Source organism: Quercus lobata, chromosome 12, assembly GCF_001633185.2.
Source record: "Quercus lobata isolate SW786 chromosome 12, ValleyOak3.0 Primary Assembly, whole genome shotgun sequence".
Classification (NCBI taxonomy): domain Eukaryota; kingdom Viridiplantae; phylum Streptophyta; class Magnoliopsida; order Fagales; family Fagaceae; genus Quercus; species Quercus lobata.
The window spans coordinates 40,862,135-40,885,735 of record NC_044915.1 but is presented as its reverse complement, the minus strand read 5'-3'; the positions used below and the strand labels follow the sequence as shown (position 1 = coordinate 40,885,735).

The window sequence follows — 23,601 nt, the reverse complement described above, 5'->3', positions numbered from 1 at the left end:
TTACAATTTAAAAATTTATTGATAACATAGTTATTGATCTTTAATTTTCTTGAAATTTTGAAAACATGAAGGATATAAGAAGAAGATATAATCCAATGGTGAATTTGTCAAAATTCACTTCTAATAAAAAGATATTGAGTGAGTTTGTAGTATAAGGCTACAATCAATTTTGTAGCTAAACTTTATCTTAAAATAATTTGTGTCCGGACCTTATCAAAAAAAAATCTAGCGACCAGGTTAGCGCTGTCTAATTATACTATTTTATAGCAATAATTGCTCGCGAATTCACAGTTAAAACTCAAACCGACGTCGCTTATTCCTCTCTCCTCACTCGGCCACTCACACAATTCACATACCGTCAACTCTCGCATCGCTCTTTATAAATAGTAAACACTTGTAATTCTCTCAAATCTGAGGTTGATAAGTTAGAAAAAAAAAAAACAAACAAACACAAAAAATTCTCGGAGTCTTCTCTGGTTTTCTTTGGTTTGGTTTGGATGGGAAAGGGAATGGAGTGCTCTGAAAATTCGCAAACGAATATGAAAGTGATTCATGGCGAAGCTGGTTACGTTCTCGAAGATGTTCCTCACCTCACCGATTTTCTTCCTGATCTTCCTGTATCTGTCTTTCTCTCCTTTTTTTTTCCTCTGAATTCTACTTTTTATTTATTTATTTATATATTATTCCTTTAGGTTTTGATCTGGTCCTACCAAGTAGTAACTAACAGTTATTGTTGTTGGATCAATGTCCTTTTCGCTGAGTAATTTAATCTTATAAAAAGAAAAAAACTAACAAATTTTACCGTTGCACATTGCTCATTGAAACATTGGACCCTATATGTTTTTTTTTTTTTTTTTTTTTTTTAATTTTAAATTTTAAATTTTGTGATCAATATATTTTATTCTGATGGATGCTGTGTTGTATGGCAGACTTTTCAAAATCCATTGCAATTCAATCCTGCTTATTCAGTCGTTAAGTAAGTAACAGCTTTTTGTTTTTATTTATTTATTTAATTTTTAATTTTTTTATATATATATTTTTTACTGGTTTTGATTTTAGAATAAGATATATTTTTACAAGGATTTTTCATTGATTTCAGGCAGTATTTTGTTAATGTGGATGATTCAGTTGCTCAGAAGGTAATTCTGATCTCTGCATCATTTGATTCAAATGCCCCTTTCATAGATTGTGATTAGTGCACATTTAAATTTGGTTTTGCTCATAATACAGATTGTTGTTCACAAGGATAGCCCAAGAGGGGTCCACTTTCGGCGTACAGGACCTCGCCAAAAGGTATTAAACGTCTTGGTTCTTGTCATATCTGAATGCTGATGATTTTAATTTTTTTTTTCAATTATCTTTATGCTTTGTTTGGTTGGATTTTATGTTAGTGACATGTTTATTATGCTGCGCAGATCTATTTTGATTCGGATGAAGTTCATGCCTGTATTGTGACATGCGGTGGTCTGTGCCCCGGGCTCAACACTGTGATTAGGGAAATTGTGTGTGGCCTTTATCACATGTATGGTGTCAATAAAATCCTTGGGATAGATGTGAGTAATCGCATGAACTGATGCTTTGCTAAAAATTTGAGTTATTGTTATGATTTTTTCTTTGCTTTACGTGTTTATGTTGCTTATAGTTTTCCTAAAATGAGTCACATAGCTGAAAATCTTTAGGTAATCCAATCCTTCTCCCCATTATTGCCAACAAAGGAAAAACGAGGGTAAATGTGAGACAAGAGTCAATTTCTATGAATTACAATGAGCATATAAATTTTTACATTTCATATTCGAAAATAGACTATATGTGAATTTAAGATGATCAGTCATATGCATGTCATTTATATAACCTTGCAATAATGCTAGCTGGAAGGCATAACAACATAGGAGCCAGTGGTTCCAATTAATTTAAGACTGAATGCGGCAAAAGCTACGTCCATGAGGAGGACCATTTATGAACATGTATTTATTAGAATTTAGAGCTACTAGTATTGGTTTTAGTATTGGCATTGGCTTTTGGGTAACACAGGCAGTACATGCTTAAGGCTTGTAGAAATTTAGAAGATTCTACTATTACTGAATAAAGAAAAAATATTATAAGTGCCATATCAATATATTGCAAATTTTTTCATAGTAAAAAATTGATGCCTTCCTCTGTTATTCTAGAAGCTCTGGGTGCTTTATTTTTCCTTTTAGAGCAATCAGTTTTTTTTTTCCTGAAATTTTCTATATTCTGTGCAAGTTGGTGTGACCTTGGTTTGTGCTGTGGCTGCCATTTTTTCAGTTGTCCTACGGCTTTTAAGTTTTAACATGCTGACCTTCAACTAATTGTCCCGAGGATGCAGGATAGGGCCATATCAAGAAAATTCCTATGTTTTCTACCTTCATAGAGGCTTGTCTAGGTTGGGCAACACCATTTTTTAATATAGGTTTTGATTATCATCAGCACCTTGCCCTTGAAACCTTTGCTTCACCCTAGAGTACAATGTTGATGGTGCATGATATAATTATGGGTTATTGGATTTTTTATGCATCTAAAATTATGGACTATAAAACATATGGAAAGCAGACAAGTACAGCTCCTGGACGTATACTTGTGCATAACACCATATCTGAATAAAAGTTACATCATGGATTAACACTTAGGGGATTTGTACCTGGTGTCCATTTCCAAGTGGTGTTAGAGGTCAAGGTCTTGAACATGGATGAACCTTGTTATTAGAACATGTCTTAGCAATACAGGATTGGCAGATAAAGTTTTGATATGACTTTTAAAAAGAAGGAGAAAAGGGGAGGAAGTGTTGATATTTCTTATAGCTTAATGTTTCAATCTCATAATTTGGGATTCACTTTGTAGCTCAGTGGCTGACAGAAGATTATGTTTGATGTGTATCTAGGGAGGATACAGGGGTTTCTATGCCAAAAATACCGTTCCTTTAACACCCAAGATTGTTGATGATATCCATAAACGTGGTGGTACCATCCTTGGGACATCGCGAGGAGGCCATGATACCTCAAAGATAGTTGACAGCATTCAGGATCGTGGGATTAATCAGGTGTGGAAAGTGTTTTATTTTTTATTTTTTTATATTTCAATTAATAATTTTGCAGTGATTTTTGTATAATCAATAAACTTAAAGTACATTTTATATATTTTTTTGAGCCAGGTACACAATTCCTTAGGTTTAAGTATTTATTATTTCTTTTAATTTTCCAGGTTTATATAATTGGAGGAGATGGAACTCAGAAAGGAGCAGCTGTCATATTTGAGGTAATTAAAGTTAGCAAATTAGAGGCAGTAAGAGATCTTGGATAGAATGGACTTAATAATGTAATCTTTTCTCCTCAATTTTTGGGGATGTTGAATGTGATACTTGGGGCCACTTGATAGAGGATGTGGCTAGCATCTTATTTTCAGATTTCTGCAAAATGTTAGATCTGTGTCAACCACAATTTATCACCAACTTCACCTGATCTTGATCATTAGCAGCAAAGTCTCTCTCTCTCTCTCTCTCTCTCACATCCCCATGTCTAGGTATAAATAGATAGATAAATACACTATTCTTCTTCAATATTAGCTTTTAACCTAACTTTTACTTTGCAAGTCCAGCTGATAAAATACATAGTCAAGAAACAGTTTCCTAAGGTTTTTCACACACACATGCATAACAATTAAGAGTCACTAACTTGAATGGTCTGCCGGAGTTCTGTGATAATTTCAGGTTTTAGTCATTTGATGTCTACTGATGTTCCTGGGCTGTGCATAGACATTATCAAATGCTCTTAGACTCTTTCTCCGTAATTCTAACATCTTTTATTCTATTTATTTCGGCACCCTTGTCCTTGTGTCTTTCTCAGTTACCAGAAAGAAAAAAAAGTATGCATCTCTGTTACTGTATAACACTGTTGTTCTCTGTATCTGAATGTGTGTGTGTGTGTGTGAGTGATTGTTCTACTCTGAATGTAAAACATAGGGCTTTAGATTTTTGACAATCTATGAACCTTCCCTTGTTTTTGAGGGATTAACCTGCACTCTCTTGGCCCATTTATAAGTGTTTGGTTTGGCTGACCATCCTTTCCTTTACCTGACAGGTCACCATGCTCTGCCTAGAAACTGTAATTTATATAATGAATATAATATATGTTCAATTTATTATTATAGTTTACGTAACTTCTTCTGTAGAGTTTATCAAAGCATTAATTATAACATAAACAATGATCAGAAATTTTTATTATCAACCTTTCCTTTCATAGAAATATTTAATATGTTATGAAATATAGAATAATAATGAAGATAATGGGTTATATGCGTTGGATCCATATTACTGGTATCTTAAATGGGTTGAACTTGAGTTTAAGCTTCATTCATGTTATCATAAGTGCTTAACCTACCTGACCTGACACATAGCCAACATTTAGCCCACCGTTGTACTTGTGGCTTAGATATTAAAATATTTTAGTTCCAATGGTGCAGGAAATTAGACGGCGTGGCCTTAAAGTTGCAGTTGCTGGAATTCCTAAAACCATAGATAACGACATTCCGGTTCTTATTCACTCCACTTATCCATACTAAATCTAATTTTTCTCATCTTTTTTTATGTACATTAATTCTGGAAATAACTTAGGTGGGACCTTCCGTTAATTCAGGTTATCGACAAGTCCTTTGGTTTTGATACTGCGGTTGAAGAAGCTCAACGTGCCATTAATGCTGCCCATGTTGAAGCTGGAAGCTTTGAAAATGGTCTTGGTGTTGTAAAATTAATGGGACGCTACAGTGGTAAGCTCTGTGTTTGTCTTTAATATTCTTGTGAATTTTAAAGCTTTGCATTTATGATTTTAATTTATTTATACAGTATTTACATATTTGTAATCAATATAATTTCTCTCTTTTATTGATGCAGGTTTCATTGCTATGTATGCTACTCTTGCCAGCCGGGATGTGGATTGTTGTCTGATCCCTGAGTCTCCCTTCTATCTTGAAGGAAAAGGTGGACTTTTTGAATATATTGAAAAACGACTCAAAGAGAATGGGCATATGGTAATTGTGATAGCTGAGGGAGCAGGGCTGGATCTTCTTTCAGAGAGCTTTCAAAATACGGACTTGAAGGATGCTTCGGGAAACAAGCTACTACCAGATGTTGGGCTATGGCTATCTCAGAGGATCAAGGTATCTCTTGTGAAATGAAAAATCTCTTAAAATTTTTATCAATTTTGGATTTAAATTTCTTTTATCTAATTGGTTTATGGTTGAAGCATGGACATGTTATCTATGTCCACATTATCCACATTATGGATGTATAAAATATATAACCTTGGGGTTTACACAATGAAGTTATTATGTCATCATCTACAGAATATATGGCTCATTTATAAGTATACAGGATTTGAGGTTTTAAGGTCAAAACTTTAATTTGACTTTTTAAAATATTTTAATATTAATGAAATAATATTTATTTAAATTTGTATATTATAAATTTGAATTGAAAATAATACTTTTTGCCTTTGAGATACAAAATACAAAATAACTTTTTGTATTTGGATTTTACTAACATATCTTTTACAATCGATCATAGATACTCTACTTAAGCTTGTGATATAATTGATATTAAGTAATTTTTTCAATTTTAATTTTCAAAAAAAATTTCTCCAAAAACAAAAATAATAAGTATTGTGAGAAATTTTGTAGCATGCATTTATTGAAAAAAATAAAAAAACCTAATCTTTTATATAATCAATAATTTTCATATTACATTGGGGCCCTGGAGATGGGGAAAGAATGCAAAACCTACCTGTATTTTCTTTTGAGAAAAAATAATTATTATCCTAAAGTTTTTGGCATATTTTTGTACAATTTTTGGGCCTCTGTGTAATGGGGAACTTGGAACCCTTTTTGTAATTTGGGTGTTTGGGGGGGGGGGGGGGGGGTTGTTTCTGGAATCTTCTTGTAAATTTTTGGGGCATGGGGACCTAGGCTATGAGCTGCCCTGAAGTATAGATTCATTAAAGAAAAAGAACACTCGGCTCAACTACAAGTGTTTTCCTTGCTGAAACTGCCTACATTATATTTGAACACACACACACACACACATATATATATATATAGAGAGAGAGAGAGAGAGAGTTGGGTTCACGTTGCATTGACGAAACTTTTGGCAATGGTATACCATTCAATAATTTTCTGTTGGATGCATGTTTTGACGAAGCCACTGTTAGATTACATTTTTTCCTAATACCCTGCATATTGGTGAAATTTCAAGATGATTAGAGAACAATAATTATCTCATCTATAAAAAGTTAAAATTACAATGTTTGTTTGTTTGTTTGTTTGTTTGTTTGTTTTTTATTTTTTATTTTTTTAAAATTTTAGGAAAAACATGAGTTTGTGGATCAAATAGTAAATAACATCCAGTTAATATAAAATTTGGTGTGTATGTTAAGAAGAATGAAAACTTATAACCTAATGGGTTAATTTTTAATATATTAATTAAATAAGAAGTTATTGAGCAGCGTAACATTAATAAAGAGTTCTACTAGTTGTAACTTGGTCTTGTCACACACACACACACGACACATGTATGTATACACGGACATATATGTGTGTGTGTATATATATATGTATATAATATCATATTTATCTCATATCCAGCTATGTTGTATTCTACCATTTGAAGAATTATATCATCAGCTTATCCATATTGTAGTTTCTGTATGCCATATTCATAACATGCTTCATCTTCTGTACAATATCATGCAATGTTTCATAAGGTTTTGCTTTGGATTAGATCTTAGTAAGATTAGTAACCTGAGCTGCTGCGTAGTATGGTGCTAGATTCATTGAAGAATTCTTAAAGAAGTGGTTAATATTTTACTAAGTCATTTTCTTTACTCCTTTGACATAGCAAGTAATTGGCACAAGTTTCTGCTGACAGATCTGTTTGTTCAATCATCTGGTTGCAACAAGACTGCTAATTATATTGTTAGTGAAGAGATCCTAATATTATCCTCAGTTTTGAGATATCGTTTTTTTATTGGAGGCAAACAGATGGAGATATCTGAAATTTTTCAGAGGTTCAATATAGATTTCTTTTGGTCTATTAACAGTCTCAGCTTTTCTTGTTGTAGGATTATTTTTCAGGACAACAGAAGATGGTCATTAATCTTAAACATATAGGTCGGTGGCCTCAGATTTTGCTTCTTTTTGTGTGTATTTGTGTTTTCTTTATTTTCAAATGAGTCTCTAATTTGATCTGGATATTTTACAACTATTTTATTCTAACAAGTTAATCTTGCAGATCCTACTTACATGATCCGAGCAATTCCAGGAAATGCTTCCGACAATGTCTACAGCACGCTTCTTTCTCACAGTGCAGTTCATGGTGCAATGGCTGGTTATACAGGCTTCGTAGTTGGGCCAGTCAATGGCAGACATGCTATGATTCCTTTCAATGTATGTAATTCTGTCACCCTAGATGAGCACTGTATTATTTTGTATTTTAAGTTTTAACATCAACGGTCTCATTTTGACACTAATTCATGTTGTTAGTTACTAATTATCTGTTTTAATCTGAGCATAAAAGGAAGTGGTGTTTGAAACCAAGGAAATGACTTATAAAAAGAAAATATAAAGAAAAAGGTTAAATGGTGAATGTAATAAACTCTTTTATATGCTGTATTTCTTATCTTTACAAATTATCTTGACCTCTGGAGGTAACCTTCAAGATACCTCTCCATACACTTTATTTCCTGCACGAGTGGTCATTCCATTTCCATTGAACAAAAATAAATAAAATAAAAATATTTTATTGTTTTGGATAAATTTTTATTTTTGATAGCTCTTTATCTTCAGTTACATTTTCTTTCTTGCTTGTCACTCTCTTCTGTTTGACCAAAGTCCAAAAGACTTACTAGAGAGATCTTTTGTCTGAATTTTTTATATACAGCGCATCACTGAGAAGCAGAACAAGGTTGTGATTACTGACAGGATGTGGGCAAGAGTCCTTGCATCAACCAACCAGCCAAGCTTTCTGAATCCTAAAGATTTCATTGAAAAGGAAGAACCTCAAACTCAAACCCAGTTGGAGGATGGAGGGAAATACTAAAGATGACGAGTCATTGACTAAAGATATCCCAGAGCATGACATAAAAAGAGCACTTGACATCGTCTTTATACCTGTTATAATCAGTGGCTACTCTTATCAGTGCCTACCCTCTTAGTTGCTATGAATCTGAATGTGACTAAATTGTAGAAGATTTATTTTTATTTTGTAGTCCCGTGGAGGTTGCTTGGGAAGGTTTCCCAATGAGTTATATATGTTATTTTTATTTCTAATTTTATCGCCCCTTGGTAATTTAGGTTGAGGTTCCAATTTGATTCATTGAAGGGCGTGGAAGCAAATTGAGTTTGGCTTATTCTTTTTTTCTCAAATTGAAGTTTCTGGCAGTACAATTGTCCTTACCCTTTGTAAAATTATATGGTGCAATATGATATATGTTTTTGCCTAATCAACCCTACAACACGTACATCAGGCAAAATAGAATTTTGTTACAAATAATTATTTTCTTATTCCTCTCTCTGTACCCAGCCCCAAATAAGTATTTTCTTAGACGGACAGTTATCTCTTAAACAAGTCCCAGCTTGTGATTCAGATAAATGCTTTTGTCACAGTTTATTCTTTCATAAAAAATCAAGCGCAATTGTTTGGAATATGCACGAGAGTCATATGGAAACAGTAGTCATAATAAATTAGTAATGGTTTTATTTGTTAATGCGAATGATCTAAACAAGGAAGGTTTGAATGAATTAAATAATTAAATAACACAAAATCAAATTCTTTTCTTTAGCTAATAATGGAAATATATATATGGGCAAATTAAATCATCTTCAAAGAATTGTTTACAGGACAAATTATATGAACTGTTTATGACACAAATGCACTGGATAAGACTGAATCACTTGTACAAAACATGCTACAGTGACCCTTAAATGGGAAAATACCAACATCTGGCAAGCTGATTAACCCCTATATATACCAGAGGGCTCAGCATTCTGAACAATCCATGGATGTTCAAGAAGCTTGTGTAGTGGCAGGCGCTGAGAAGAATCCTTGACAAGCATCTGTTACAGAAAAAGGGAGGAAAATCAGGCATAGCATACCTTTTAAAAGAAAATTAAAAAAAACTTTAGCTAAGTAGAATAAGCGCAAAGCAAAAAAGTGGAACCTGACTAATAAGGTCCTTTGCAGCAGAAGAGACAATTGGTTTAGGAGGGAACTTAAGATCCACCTGCACAATCCTGTACAATATAGTATAACAAGCATTAAAGGCAATATGAAAATCCATTTAGGAGAAACTTAGATTTTACAAGGAAAAGGATTTTCTTTAAACATCACCAATTTTTTAGCATTCCACACCTCTCTCAACAAAAAGCATTAATAGTGGGTGAACAAGTGAAGACACTAATTTTTTATCATGTTGATGCATTCTACAAGTCACGCTTACCTTCTATATGTGTCTGAGTGTTCCTTAGCCTCAAAAGGAGGGACCCCATAGAGGAACTCATAGCAAAGGACACCAAGACTCCAAATATCCACACTTGCGTCATGTTCAACACTCTCCACTGTTAGGCAAGTATTATATAATGGAAATTAGTTATCATATAAGCCGCCATGTAAGGTAATTCTCAAACATTTAAAACAAATTAACTTTTTGACAAACAGAATCAATTTGAACCCAGAACTGCATCATAAAGATGAAACCAAACATATAATATAATAGAAGTTGAAAATCAATGAAGAAAAGTCCCTTGTGTACATACCCATCTCAGGAGGGAGGTAATCAAGCGTCCCACACATGGTTCGCCTGCGATTAAATGTATGCACTGACCACCCAAAATCTGCAATTTTGAGTTCACCCTGACAAAGAAAACCCACAATGACTTGATTAATACAAGAGTACATCCAATAAGGGCGAAGAGGAACAAATAGTGGCTAGAGGTTGGTCATCACCTGTGCACCGATTAAAAGGTTTTCTGGTTTAATGTCTCTGTGTATCACGTGCTTTCCATGGCAATATATAAGGGCACGGGCTAGTGATGCAACATACTGTCTCATGCGCCATAGGCACACACAATAACTTCAAATTAGCCATGCATAAAAGATGAGCTGAAAACATAAAGTCCCAGCCCCCCACTATACGTTATAGAAAAAGATGTGACAAGTAACAATACACCACAACAATTCTTCAACAGTTTTATACCACTATTTAAGGAACTTCGCCTTGGTAATGTAAACAAGGCAGAGGAACCAAAAATTAGGTAGTAGCTAGCAAAAACCTTAAGATATACTTTAAGAATTAATGGGAGGGGAAACTAATGGAAGTAAAATGAGAGCATGGCAAAAAATAACTTACAGTAGCAGAACGTCTTTCACTGAAGTATTTACACTTCTGTAGTTCCTTGTAAAGTTCACCTTTGGCCGCATATTCTAATATCAAATAAACTCTTTTCTGCAAATAACCGCATTGCAATGGTTAATCAGCATCATATTTTTCCACTTCAAAATTCATGCTTCACACAGAACAAAGGAGCTTAAGATTACTATTTACCTGATCATAGAAGTATCCATAGAGGCGTAAAATATTGGGATGTCGCAGATGACTTTGTATTTCAACTTCACGGCGTAGCTGATGCTCAACCTGAGACTGTTGCAGCTGGCTCTTGAAGAGGACTTTTAGTGCCACAATATGATTGCTCTGTTTCAGCAAAACATAGAGATCAATTAGGTAACATATTTGCAAAGAAGTAAACCAACAAGTACCAATAGGTGATGTAGATATTAATCAATACAAGATATAGACATACTGCCATGAAAACACATTCACCAGTCTTCTTGATAGAGATTTTAGAAACAAAAACAAAAATCCAACTGACCATCATTCTTGGCACACTTAGGGAAACTTAAAAATTGAACAATAAGTTAAATGCATTTTTTCATTTTCTCAAGTTCCTAAGGAGATTTTCCTTAGCAATGGCACAAAGACAAAAGAAACAACATAAAGAGTGTTCGGATTTGATAAAACACAGACTACTACTTTAAAAGATTTTAAATTCCACAATAAACAAATCACATAATTAACATATTAAATAACCCATAATTACTGAAAAAAAAAAATAGTTGGTAGAATTAGAGAGTTATCAAAGCACATGAAAACTAACCCTCTTTTCTCTTGCCAAATAGACATGACCGAACTTTCCCCTTCCGAGGGGCTTTCCAATGTCGAAGTCATTGAGTGTCCATCTTCTTTTCTCCACTGATGAAACATCTGAAGAGGCCTATATAAATGAAGCACAGAATTAAAATTCCTAGTAATCACCCATTACCAAAAGATTTAACAAAAAGTAGCACATATATTATAACAGACAAATCCTAGATTAAAATTTAAAAAAAAAAAAAAAATTATAAACCAACATCCCAGAACCTCAAAATCTGCGAACCCTAACCCTAATAGTTTAAATTTGTGGTGCTCAAATTTTACATATTGAACCGAATCAACCCACAGCCCCCCAAAAATCCATAACTCCATGTGCTTAAATCAGCCAAAAAAATAAAAACAGAGAGAATTTGAACTCTGTTTGTTTCTCGGGAAAGAATGAGAGAGTGTGATGAAGAGACCTCGCGATTTTAGGGATTTTCCTCCATTCCTTCCCGAAAACCAAAAAGAGGAAAAAGAACAACAAGAAGAGACCTCGCGAAGAAACCCTTGCTTCCAACCCAGGGAGGTTGGGTTTCAAAAGCCCCAAAGATTGAAAAATGGGATTTCTTCCAAATTAGACCATGAAAATTTCTTTGCATTTCGCTAAAGAAACAACGAAAAGCCATTAATTTTGACAAATCAAGCAAATGGGTAAAGAGAATTCAGATCTGAGAAACAAAGAAACCCAACCCAGCGAATACAAATCAAAACCCTAATAACACAACTTAGAAGCATTTTCTTCCCTAATTGAATTACCTTCTCTTGCTGTGGGGATTCTGTAGCGATCGCCATTAGAGAGAGAGAGAAAGAGAGAGAGAGAGAGAGAGAGAGAGATTGAGATGAGATGAAGAAGATGGCGAACGAGGAAAGAGAGAGTGGTGGATGGGAGGGTTTTGAATAAGCTGTAATTACAACGGTCGAGTTCGTAGGAGCCGCCACGTGGTCCAATCCCGCTCTCGATGCTTTTTCAAAAACTTTTTGGCATTTTCTGTCTTTTCTGTTTTTTTTTTTTTTTTAATCACATGGGGGTAGGAGCGTCCCTGAGGTTGAGCAGCAGTGGATCCTAGAAGTAAAATAGAATAATGACAAGGATTTGCTGCATACAGATCAACGGTGGGGCATGGGGTTGTGGTGTCCAAATGGTCAAAGACGGCTATGATTAAATATTTTAGGTGAACCCACCTAATAAAAATCCCAATGGAAAGTATTGTATGAAGAGTAAATATTACTTAAGCAAAAAATAAAAAAGAAGAGTAATATTATCTGTCACAAATTATTTTATAAAATTTAAACAAAATATTAATTTTATAAATTTTTATTTATTCTCGTCTAAACTTATCATTGACCTAACTTTTTTACTTTCTAGTAAACAATTAAACACTCATCACATTTGCAATTTATAAATTGTTTTTGGAAAATAGTTTATGCCTTTGGCATTTTCCTTTTATGTATATTGATCAATTACCTTAAACCTCAATAGGTTTGGATAAAAAAAAAATTCAAATGTTGGATTAGTTGCTCCCAAGATCTCATTAGATCCTAGGTTTAAACTCCCTCGTTTTGGGGCCTTCAAGGGATTCATCCCTTGGGTGTGCTAGAAGATCTCTAAACTTGAGTTTGGGGGTAAAACTAAAGATTGACTCAATTCTATCGAGTTTCATGAAGTTGGAACTATTGTTGACCCTCGACATATAAATCGTGGTCTAATTCGAAGAGCATAAATCATTGGTCAGATCGGTTGAAACCACGAGAAAAATCTTGTGAGCAATCTTGCTATCATTGACTAGGATTTTGTTGGGCTTGAGCATTGTGATTTAGTGAAGATCTTGAGATCTCTATCAAAGGACACTACAGAGGAGTAGACATTTGTCAGAATGAGTGATAGAGAAAGAGAGAAAATTAGGTAGTGAGAAACATCCAGATAGAAGAGGAGTAGACATTTGCCACACTAAACTTAGCTTTATTTTCTTTAAAAAGGGTTATCATCTAAATTATAGCGGTCAAAAGATAGATATAACACAAAATTGATTTAAAAAAAAAACTAAAAACAAAGTGGATATAACAAAGATAGGCCTTTATTGTGGATTTAATTGGCTTAGATTATAAAAGTATGTATTATGTAGACACGTGTTCAATCTCATATCAAGGCGTTCACTACATAGATTTTAGGATAGGACAAAGTTTAGCTACAAAATTAGTTGTAGCCTAAGATTACAACCTTACTCAATAAAATAAATATTATTAAATATTTTGAAAATCTAACTGTTAAATTGCATGTTCTTTACACTCTTAATACACATGTTAAATTTTGTTTCAATCAGATATTATTTACTATATAACCTATAAGCTTATATTTTATGCATAATTTTAAACTACAAAAACTTGTAATTTAAACAATTTATTGATAACATAGCTTCTGATCTTTAATTTTTTAAAATTTTTGCAAGTATGAAGAATATAAGAAAAACATGTCATCCAATGGTGGATTTGTCAAAATTCACCTCCAATAAAAGATATTAAGTAAGGTTGTAGCCTAACATATATACATGCGCAATTATAACAAGCCATAGTTATAGAGATTAGATGTGATAAAAGACAAATAATGACACCATAAAAGAGTTTTGTATTTGAAAACATTTGGCATAAAAAATAGGCAAAAATTCAAAGTACACCCTTTAACTTTACTTTGGATGAGCTGTAATTATCATTATATATATATATATATATATATAAATTAATGTGGGCCTTTAAATTTTACTAACATTTATGTCAACTTAGTGAATGTGTTGATTATTGTTTATAAAATTGTCATTAAGTCTAATAAAAATTAGGGTAAATTGCAAAGTACACCCCTAATGTTTGGGGGTGATTGAATTTTACACCCTAACGTTTCAGAATTTTGATTTTACATCCCAACGTTTCATTTTGTTAACAAATCACCCCCCGGTTAGTTTCTGTTGTTAATTGTCATGTCATCTTGCTGACATTAAAATAAAGAGAAACAAACTCCACCATAAACACACTCGAAGTTCCAATAGCAAAGCAAATGAGTTTAAATCACACACACATAGAGAGTTCTAGCAACAAATCCATCACCCAAAAAGTTTAACAAAAACCCCAAGCAAAGCAAAAAATTGAACAAAAGCCTTAACAAATCCAATCAACAAAAGCCTTAGCAAACCCAATAAAAAACCCAAAAAATTCCAATCCAGCAATGGCAAGAAAAATCCAAAAAGAGAGAGAAAGAGAGCCATAGAGAAGAGAAATAAACTTACTAATTGTTGGCTTGGCCGAATCGATCGCTGCCGCTGCTGCTACCTAGGAGTTGACCTGGAGCCTTAATGAACTTACTCACGTTTGGGTTCACGATGCAAGGAGCTGGTTGCAGAGTCGATGTGGTGGTCTAGGTTCATAAGGGTTAGGAAGGCAAGGGTTGGGTTTGTGGGTTTAGATTTAGGATTTTGAGATATTCTGTTTGGTGGGGAAAGAAATGGTGTCCTAACAGATTTTGTTTGTTTTCTCTTTGGGCAAAATGGCGTTGTTTTGCATGTGCTCGTTCATCACTTCATTTCCATTGAAACTATGTCGTTTTGGGGGCTTATTTGGCAAAAAAAAAAAAAAAAAAAAAAAAACACATCAGTAAGATGACATGGCAATTTACAGCAAAAACTAATTGGGGGTTGATTTGCTAATGGAACCAAACGTTGGGGTGTAAAATCAAAGTTCCGAAACATTGGGATGTAAAATCCAATCACCCCTAAACGTTAAAGGTGTACTTTGCAATTTACCCTAAAAATTATGAAAGGATGTCATATCATATGTGTTAGTATTTAGCAACCGATAACATTCTCATGTGAAACAAAACTTCCGAGTACTTTTTTTTTTTTTTTGTTCGAGACACAATGTCAACTTTTACTTAGATTAGAAGATCCCTAGACTTTTGCTCAACCTAGGTTTGGTAATTGACTCAAGGATTTACTGCAATTTATACCCTATATATAGTTTAGTGGGTGTAACAAATTAAACTATATATTTTTAAAATAACAAATTAAAACTTGAATTTTTAGAAAGTAACAAACTAAACTCTTGTGTCAGCAACAACAACAACAAAAATTTTAGTCTTGAAATTTTGGGATCGAATATGGATCCTTAACATATTATTTAAGGTCGATTACATGTATTCTTTTTCTCCTTAATTAAACACTCGTGTCAAAAATAACAAATAAAATCTTGATTTTTTTTTAAAAAGTAACAAATTAAAAATCAACCCATTTAAATGAACCTGCACTTTTGTGTTTGTTTAATATAGTGTTAAAGGTTTAATTTTGTTAATTTTTTAAATTTGAGGATATTTATTTGTTACTTTTAAAGTTATACACAGTTTAATTTGTTATAAACCTATCGGTTTAAACTTTAAAATGTTTTTCTACCCTAAAAATTCATATATATTGTTAAAAATCCTATTAATAGTATGTTTGAGTTGAAAATTTCTTTTTCTTTTTCTTTTTTTGAGGGGAGAATTTTGTTAACCTAAACATATTCCTATCAACACTCATAAGAACTAATTGAAAAGTCTGTTTGAGATCCACTTATTTTGTTGAAACTGAAATTTTTTACTAAAAGTACTGTAAATAAAGGTAAAAATTAATTGGAATAGTATAATAGGACCCATGAATAGTACCAAAAAAGTGAAGTAGGGCCAATGAATAGTAGCAAAAATCAGCTGAATAGTAAAATAAGCTGGTTTTTTAATTTGGAACCAAATACAAACGAAATGTTAGATTGAGTTGAGTTGGTTTGAGTTTATCTGATGGAGAGTATCTATCACACACATGCATATATAATATACACAATCTTCAAAATAATAAATTCAAAACCGACACTTGAAGTTACAATTTCTCTTGTTCTTGGAAAATTGGAAAATGGGTTGAATGCAGGCCCTTCGTCAATCTAGCAGCATTTTACACAAACCGGACCTTTACTTAACTATGCTTTTAACCCCATGGTTAGAAAAAAAATGTCTTGCAAGCGGTGAAACAAATGGGAGTCATTGTAAGGAGAGTAGTGGAAAACTCGAAAACACAAACTCAGATTTATCAAGTGTGAACACACCATCTCGGCCTGGTTAGACACCGACTCTGCTGCTTGCTGTCACATTCAATAGACACCAAAAACAAACCATGCCACTTGTTATTAATTCATCAACTCATATTCATGCAAAGGTGCCACGCCGCCCACCTCACCACATCGCCTGTCTTCACTTCCACCATCCTAGACTATTTACATGCATCACCAGAAAACATACACGCTGCCACGCGTCCCATCCATCACTCCTTAAGTACACAAACTCACAAAGCCTAACTCTTCTCTGAGCTTCAACACTCAACACTCTTTTATCTTCCACTTTGATCATCATCCACACAAAGCTGTGAAACCAAAAATGGCTGATCAATCAAAACCAATGAGCCAAAGGTTCCAAGAGTCTGCCCCGACTTCACGCCAGGCCGTGAATTTCTTGACCGCAGTGACAATTGGTGCTACACTGTTATTCTTGTCCGGGTTAACCTTGACCGGGACTGTGATAGCACTGATCACGGCAACCCCAGTTCTAGTCCTATTTAGTCCTATTCTAGTTCCAGCTGGGATAGTCATATTCCTGGTTGCAACAGGTTTCCTATTCTCTGGTGGGTGTGGCGTGGCGGCGATAACAGCACTGTCGTGGCTATATAATTATCTAACCGGACAGCACCCTATAGGGGCAGATAAACTGGATTATGCGAGGATGAGGATCGCGGATAAGGCTAGAGATGTTAAGGAGAGGGCTAGAGATTATGGGCAGTATGTGCAGCAAAGGGGTCAAGAGGTTACTCAGGGTTAAATGAAATATATGGTGGTGGGTTCTGGTTTTAGGGAGGTGTAATTTTGTGTTTGTAAGCTTTGTTGGGTGCTGTATTGTCTTTGTTTACTTGAATCAACAAAATGTGGTGTGTTTTTGTTTTTTTTATTTGTACTGGACCTTGGTGCCTCACTTTCAGCTGAGGGTTTGGTTTGTTAATAAGTTCATATGTGGCTGGGGATTTTCTTGTTCAAAACATTTTGACAGATTGCGTCCCACTGTATATGGTTTCTGTATTTGGTAGTTTGTACTTTCTAGTTGTGAATTTTATTTATTTTTATTTTTTTAATTTTTTTCACTTGAATTGCTCTTTGCTCAGAATCCTGCAGGGTTTTCTCCTCTTCCTAATAGGAGGCTTCGTTTGGGAACTTAATGGATGCAAAAAATTGAATTAATATAAAAAGATAGAGGAAAGTCCCTTTGGGGAACCTAATAAACAATGAAGGAAAAAGGCCATTCTTGTTTATTTTGTTTTTTGACAAAGGACTAAGCTTCACTTGTATTAAAACGGTAACAATACAGCCAGCATGATCATCACAAGCAGAAACTGATCAGGTAATTAAGGACAGCACATCAGCAAAACCATTCCAATTATTGACCAAACCCCTACACTGCTAAAACATAAGCTGCTTCATTAACCTCTCTTCTTGGCTTCTTGCCCATATGAAAATCTTACTTGGTCCATCTCTTTCGCGATTTTCAGCACATCTTCTAGCACAGTGCTTAGTTCCCATGGTTCTATACAATCATGTTCCCTGTTTGTGGCTTTGCTGAGTGCACCAATGGAGATTCCACTGATAGCTTTTCTTAACTTCAGCAATTGAACCATTGACATGCCCATCTTATGCCCCCTTGCCTCTGCTAGTAAAACATTGACACCTACATGTCCCTCCCATCTCTTATCACTATAGCAGCACAGAAGTGTGTATATAGATGTTGCAGCATCACAGTTAATTTTGAAAGAGCCAAGGGAGGTGCTTGCCAGTGAATTATCTGCCTATATCACTGCTGGTTGTGTTCTGAGTTCTGTTGATCTGAAACTGCTTCATGCTCCTGGAATTTCTTGTCTAAAACAGTTAGCATGCTCAAACATTAGTTTGTTTACTTTGCTTATTAATTTCTTTCCGATTCATTGTTTTTATAACCTCGCACAAATTTCAGATGTCATAATTGGAAGGCTAGTAGCTTTCCCCACTCTTCCTGAGCCTGGGACAATTCTTTTGGGGCTGGTTGCCTTTAAGAGTGGATTTTAAAGTGATTCATTGTCATTTGGTGGGGAGTGCATACATAACCAAGCAATGACATTAAGAGGACAATTCATTTTGGGGCAGCTGTCTTTAACAGTGGATTTGAGTGATTCATTGCTAATTTGTTATTTGCTGGAAAACATACGTAAACAAACAATGACGTTAGCATCCGTTTGGATTAATGTACAGCTTTTCAAAGTCTTTTTTTTTTTTTTTTCCTAACTACAGTTTATACTTTTGTCAACTTAAGTAAATAAAATTTGCATCCAAATACACATTAATATAATAAACCAAAAGCAACATAACATTTTCAAAAAAAAAAAAAAAAAAATTATATTAAACAGGCAACAGATCAATTTACTGCATAATATTGTTAAGCACCATATATTTTATACTCTAGCATTCTCTCAGGAAAAGTAAAAAGGATGGGCCAAGGCATGACTCAGACAATCCAACTACATTTGGCTGATGAATATGACAATTGACATCATTCCCTGAAGTAGCTTTCACAAAACTCATTGGGTACTAGACTAGTATCCAATTACACACTATCAGGGCTAATAGAAAATTTTGCCTAAACAACAAGGACAAGAATCCTAGCCTAACATTTTTCTTGAGCGAATTTTCAAGAAACCTTGGAAACATTATGATTAACTGAACGTGGACTTTGGCTCTTCTGTAGCAGATATGAGGGAAGAAAAGATGGAATAATGAATGCCAATCCAAGGCAAAGCAACACCAAGACCACAACCCACCAAGCTTTGTGCGGGATACCCAAGAATAGTTCATCACAAACTGTCAAGAAGATGGAATTTGTTAGAACAGAAAAGATGATGCTTTGACTTGAATTGAATACAATATGGCATATTGACCTGGAAACACAAATAACACGAGAGGAAAGGAAAATGCCCTAGGAACATTCATCTGAGAGCATGTGAAATGAACAAAAAACTTGTTTGTAATACCAAGTGCAGTAAGATCACACATATGCCTAGGTGATGAGAGAAATAGCAGATTATAGGCACACATGTAAGGAGAACACACAAGAATAAGATCATTCTATACATGTTCCTCACTCAACGCTTTGGCTAGAAAAAAATTTCTTAATGGATTCAGGTGCATATGGATAAAAGTCAAATGGGTAATTTGCTTATTCTACTTTGTATCAGTTTACATTCATGATAGGGCCTCCTAGTGGAAAGAAGGCAGCATCACCACATAGGGAGAGAAAATCAAAATGACAACAGAGTAATATAAATACCTAAAATACAGCATGCCTAACACTTAGGGTAAATGAAAAAAATTCCCTCCTGTGGTTGGGGACTTGGGGTCATTATCAGTTTAGCACCATGCTTTTTCAAATGTCACACTTTATCTCATGTATCTGGGCTACATTGCAATGTCTTCTAAATTCAGGGAAATGACAAAAATATTCATTTCCCTTCCATTTTCTCTCTCTCCCGCAAACCATGCAAACTGCCAACCAGAGCAATGCTCTAATCCCAATAAACCCACTTTGCCGCTAGCCAAAAACAATTCAAAGATTAATCCCCAAATCCATTGAACCCCAACCTACTAAAACACCCACAGTCCCATGGCTAACAGCCTTCAACCAAAATCTCCAAATACATTCAACTTCCTCCTCTTAAAACATTTAGCAGTCACACCACTACCAAACCTTCACCTTCAACTTCCATAAACCCATGCCATATAAAGATGCTAATCAAACCACTACATCGACAAACAACTCCACCTAAACCCAAAAAGCTGGCACACATGGCCAAGCCTATCCCAAATTCTCATACTTGTCAACCAAGATCCACCTATAACCCAAACTACCAACTTCTAGCTGCCAGCCATGCCAACCCTTAGCCTTACACCAAATCCCCAATACATAGGTCAAATCAGCCACACCAACATCTAGAGCTGCAAACCTTCAACTGCAAATCCATGCACCCATCTCTAGTCCACAATCCCAGTCATGACTACCCCAAGCCGACCACTATCCTTAGTTAATAGCTAGTGAGGCCTCATTGTCACCACCCCCATGGGGGCACATCGATGGGGGATAAAAGAAAAAGAGGCCTTGGTGGTAAAGCACAAGGTTGATGGAGGAAGTGTTTGGCCACATAAAGTGAGAGAAAATGTATAGAAGGGGAAAGGGGTATGTTTCTCATTTTTGTTATTTTCCATCAATTTGGATGGAAAGTGTATCATTGGAACTTAGTCTAAAGTAGAAGTAAAGTATAAATTCGAAAAGGCAGAAGTAAACTAATAATGACCCTAACACAAGGAGGTTTTTTGTCATTTACCCTGATATTTAAATCATAATCTGAAGCAATAACTAAAACAATTTTGCAAATGAGAGCAAAATCCTAGAATGAGAATGCATGTAAGGCAAAAAAAAAAAAAAAAAATGGAAGTCATAAGAACTAGCTCAAGTAGTTATTAACTAAAAAAGGATACAAACATAATATCAAGATCGTAAAGTTATTAAAAAAAAAGAATACTGACATAATATCAAGATATAGTAAACAATGACATATATACTTAATGTTGATATTTAATGACAGTGGGGATGTGTGGTAGATTATTTGAACATGAAACTAAGTTACCTATATTAAAAATGATGGACTGCCTCTCCTGGACATGTGGTATGGCAACAATCCCCTCAGGTTCTACAGTCACCAACACAGAGATACGACCCTGAGCAAAAGTCCAAACATTTAACAATCTTATAACACGGAAAAAAGCATGCAAAAGTAGAGTATAATAATAAAACCTGATTGCTAAGTGAGTCAAGACTTTCAGTCTTGAAAATAAGCTTTTCAGTATTGAGTAATCTTCTGTTGTGATTCAGAGTCAAGTCTGAATCGTCTCTCTTCAGTTGTATGGAAAAAGTAGCTGGTATCTGTAATTGAACAAGAATGAGTAAGTTTCTATAAAGAGAATGTCGAGAAAGTGACGACTAAAAGATATAAAATACATACAGAAGCTGGATATGATATCTTCACTTCATACCACGTATAAGGTTTGAGTCCTTGAAGTTGGTAAAGGCGCAAACCCGTTTGTAGTGGTAGAGTTTCTTTCCACAGCTCCTCCCCGACATTTAAAACCTTGCTGTCAACCCTGCAATGTTACAGAGCATTTAACTTGTTTCGCTTCCAAAAGTATAAATTACTGAACTAAAGATATTAAGTTCTCGGATGTGTAATTTGGTGTTTCAGGATATACTTACATATGACTGTAACCGGAAGTTGGGCCATTAACAATAATACTAAGAAGGTAGAGCAAAATGAACATATTATGGACATATATGCAACGCATGGTAAATTAATGAAATGACTGTTCTGCTTCAACTTCTTCAAACTTCCAAACCAGAATTGTGCATTTCAGCAAATCGAGTCTGTTTGGTCAAATTGACTCAGCATTTCCATTCCACCATAATTACGTCGATTTAATCCTGTTTTCCTGTAAAACAAAGGGGAGCATTATTATATATTATATCATATAAACTAAGCCATTAATTAAAAAAAGGGGTAATTTAGAGAAAGACAAGGAAAAGGAAACCAAAATTTATAAATCCTTATAAGAATTTTAGTATCATGCTTTTAAAATTGATCCTAATTTAGCTAATCTCTCAACCCAACAATATAAACAACTGCAGCTTTCATAACGAAAAATTAGACATTGGGGTAAGCACAGATAATTCAGGTGCTTACATTACAAGAACAGAAAGTTCTGAGTTCTGCTAGCAAAAAACAAATTCTGCTTCATGCAGAAAATACTCCTCTCAATTCAAAAAGAGCAATTTTTAGAGCTCTCACCGCAAATGACAACATTACTACATATAGAGAAAGATAATGAATAAATTCATTATAACAAGTTATTCGATTCCAGTGAGCTCTAACAATAGCCAGAAAATGGCGTATACGTGGAAAATCAAGTTTTTTTTTTTTTTTTCCAATTTTGATAGATCAAAAACTTTGGAACATATTTCAAGTAGTGCCCAAAAAATAAGAAACAAAACCCTAAATGAAGTGGACGGGGGGATAGATAGAGTTACCAGGGTCTAATCCCAAACTACTTGCCACCACAACCAGATAGCACAAATTACGACCGCCGGTGCGCTGCCGTGAACCACCGACCTGTGATTCATGGAGATTTCAGATCGGTGAAGGAAGGGATTGAAGAGGCGATATAGCACATTAGCTGGATTTGAAGCAAAAGGGTTTGTTTTGTGGTTCAAGAGGTGAAGTTGTTTGGCCAAGTAGTCTTAAATCTATTTGTTTTGGAGTTCTTAAAATCTGTTTGTTGTGCTAAAAATTTCTTCAATTTGGCTCAAGAGACAGTGAAGAGGAGAGAGGTAGAGAGATGACAAAATAAGAGAAATTTTTGGCTTTTTTTTGCTAACCGTTGGATAATATCAATCATCTATTTAAAAATGGAGGAAACAGGAGATAAATGAAATGGAGGCGAGCCACTCCACTAGAATTTGCGTAAGAACAAATTTGAATATAAAAAATATATATATATATATATATATTTATATATATATAATAAAGACAGAGACAGTTCTGTTAGTGCTAGTTTTGGGCGTTTACTGTTTAGTATTTTTCACCTTTTTTTTTTTTAAATGCAAATTGCATTTTTGAGATGAAATTCATTCCAATTTTTAAATTTACTTTTGAATTGAGTTCTATTTATTTAAAAATTTATTTATATATAGACATTTTGTCCAATTTTATTTTAAAAGTTTTATCAAAAAGAAAAATATTAAAAATACAATTTTTGCTACAACTTTAATTACAACTTACTCACGGGGCAAGTCGTAAGTGGTGTTGTAAAAGTGGTGGGTTCACTACTCCATCACTCACGACTTACCACATGAGCAAGTGGTGGCAAAAATTATGATAATACTTGAAAATCAATGGGTTGAATGCTCCGAGTTTCAACGACAATCGGATGACCTAAAGAGGAAGAAAGAGGTTTTTGAAGGTGATCGAGGTGAACCGGCCAATAACCCTCTAATGGTTAAGTTAGTTTTCTTTCTAAAATACAAGTATAGAGAGTGGATGAATATTAGAACGTATCTTGATTAGATGAGGTTTGGTCCCTTTTATAGAGAGTTCGGAATGAGTCTACTTGTTAGATGCCATTAACATCGTGGGAGATGTGTGGATTTAATGGGATGAGTGGATCGAAT

At 34.4% G+C, this 23,601-nt stretch overlaps 4 protein-coding genes across 4 annotated transcripts; 2 read left to right on the top strand and 2 right to left on the bottom strand.

Moving 5' to 3' along the window:
- Positions 1-264: 264 nt before the first annotated feature.
- On the top strand, positions 265-8,501 carry LOC115971162 (ATP-dependent 6-phosphofructokinase 3). Its single transcript, XM_031090893.1, has 13 exons — positions 265-617; positions 930-976; positions 1,100-1,139; positions 1,231-1,293; positions 1,416-1,553; positions 2,900-3,058; positions 3,220-3,273; positions 4,477-4,545; positions 4,650-4,779; positions 4,904-5,169; positions 7,125-7,173; positions 7,295-7,449; positions 7,943-8,501. Exons 1-13 carry the CDS (start codon positions 498-500, stop codon positions 8,099-8,101), a joined length of 1,449 nt encoding a protein of 482 aa, XP_030946753.1. The 5' UTR covers positions 265-497; the 3' UTR covers positions 8,102-8,501.
- Positions 8,502-8,828: 327 nt separating this feature from the next.
- On the bottom strand, positions 8,829-12,135 carry LOC115971163 (serine/threonine-protein kinase Aurora-1). The gene is made up of 9 exons (XM_031090895.1): positions 12,009-12,135; positions 11,215-11,331; positions 10,605-10,751; positions 10,410-10,505; positions 10,007-10,102; positions 9,817-9,913; positions 9,501-9,618; positions 9,222-9,294; positions 8,829-9,117 (listed from the first exon to the last, which is right to left on the bottom strand). The coding sequence occupies exons 1-9, from the start codon at positions 12,042-12,044 to the stop codon at positions 9,016-9,018; spliced, it is 882 nt and encodes a 293-aa protein (XP_030946755.1). The 5' UTR covers positions 12,045-12,135; the 3' UTR covers positions 8,829-9,015.
- Positions 12,136-16,412: 4,277 nt separating this feature from the next.
- LOC115972465 (oleosin 1) lies at positions 16,413-17,405 on the top strand. The gene has a single exon (XM_031092759.1). It carries the CDS (start codon positions 16,693-16,695, stop codon positions 17,128-17,130), a length of 438 nt encoding a protein of 145 aa, XP_030948619.1. The 5' UTR covers positions 16,413-16,692; the 3' UTR covers positions 17,131-17,405.
- A 1,346-nt stretch (positions 17,406-18,751) lies between these two features.
- LOC115972350 lies at positions 18,752-22,871 on the bottom strand. The gene is made up of 6 exons (XM_031092615.1): positions 22,462-22,871; positions 21,634-21,866; positions 21,386-21,524; positions 21,178-21,306; positions 21,011-21,101; positions 18,752-19,190 (listed from the first exon to the last, which is right to left on the bottom strand). Exons 2-6 carry the CDS (start codon positions 21,720-21,722, stop codon positions 19,021-19,023), a joined length of 618 nt encoding a protein of 205 aa, XP_030948475.1. The 5' UTR covers positions 21,723-21,866; positions 22,462-22,871; the 3' UTR covers positions 18,752-19,020.
- Between the last annotated feature and the right edge of the window lie 730 nt (positions 22,872-23,601).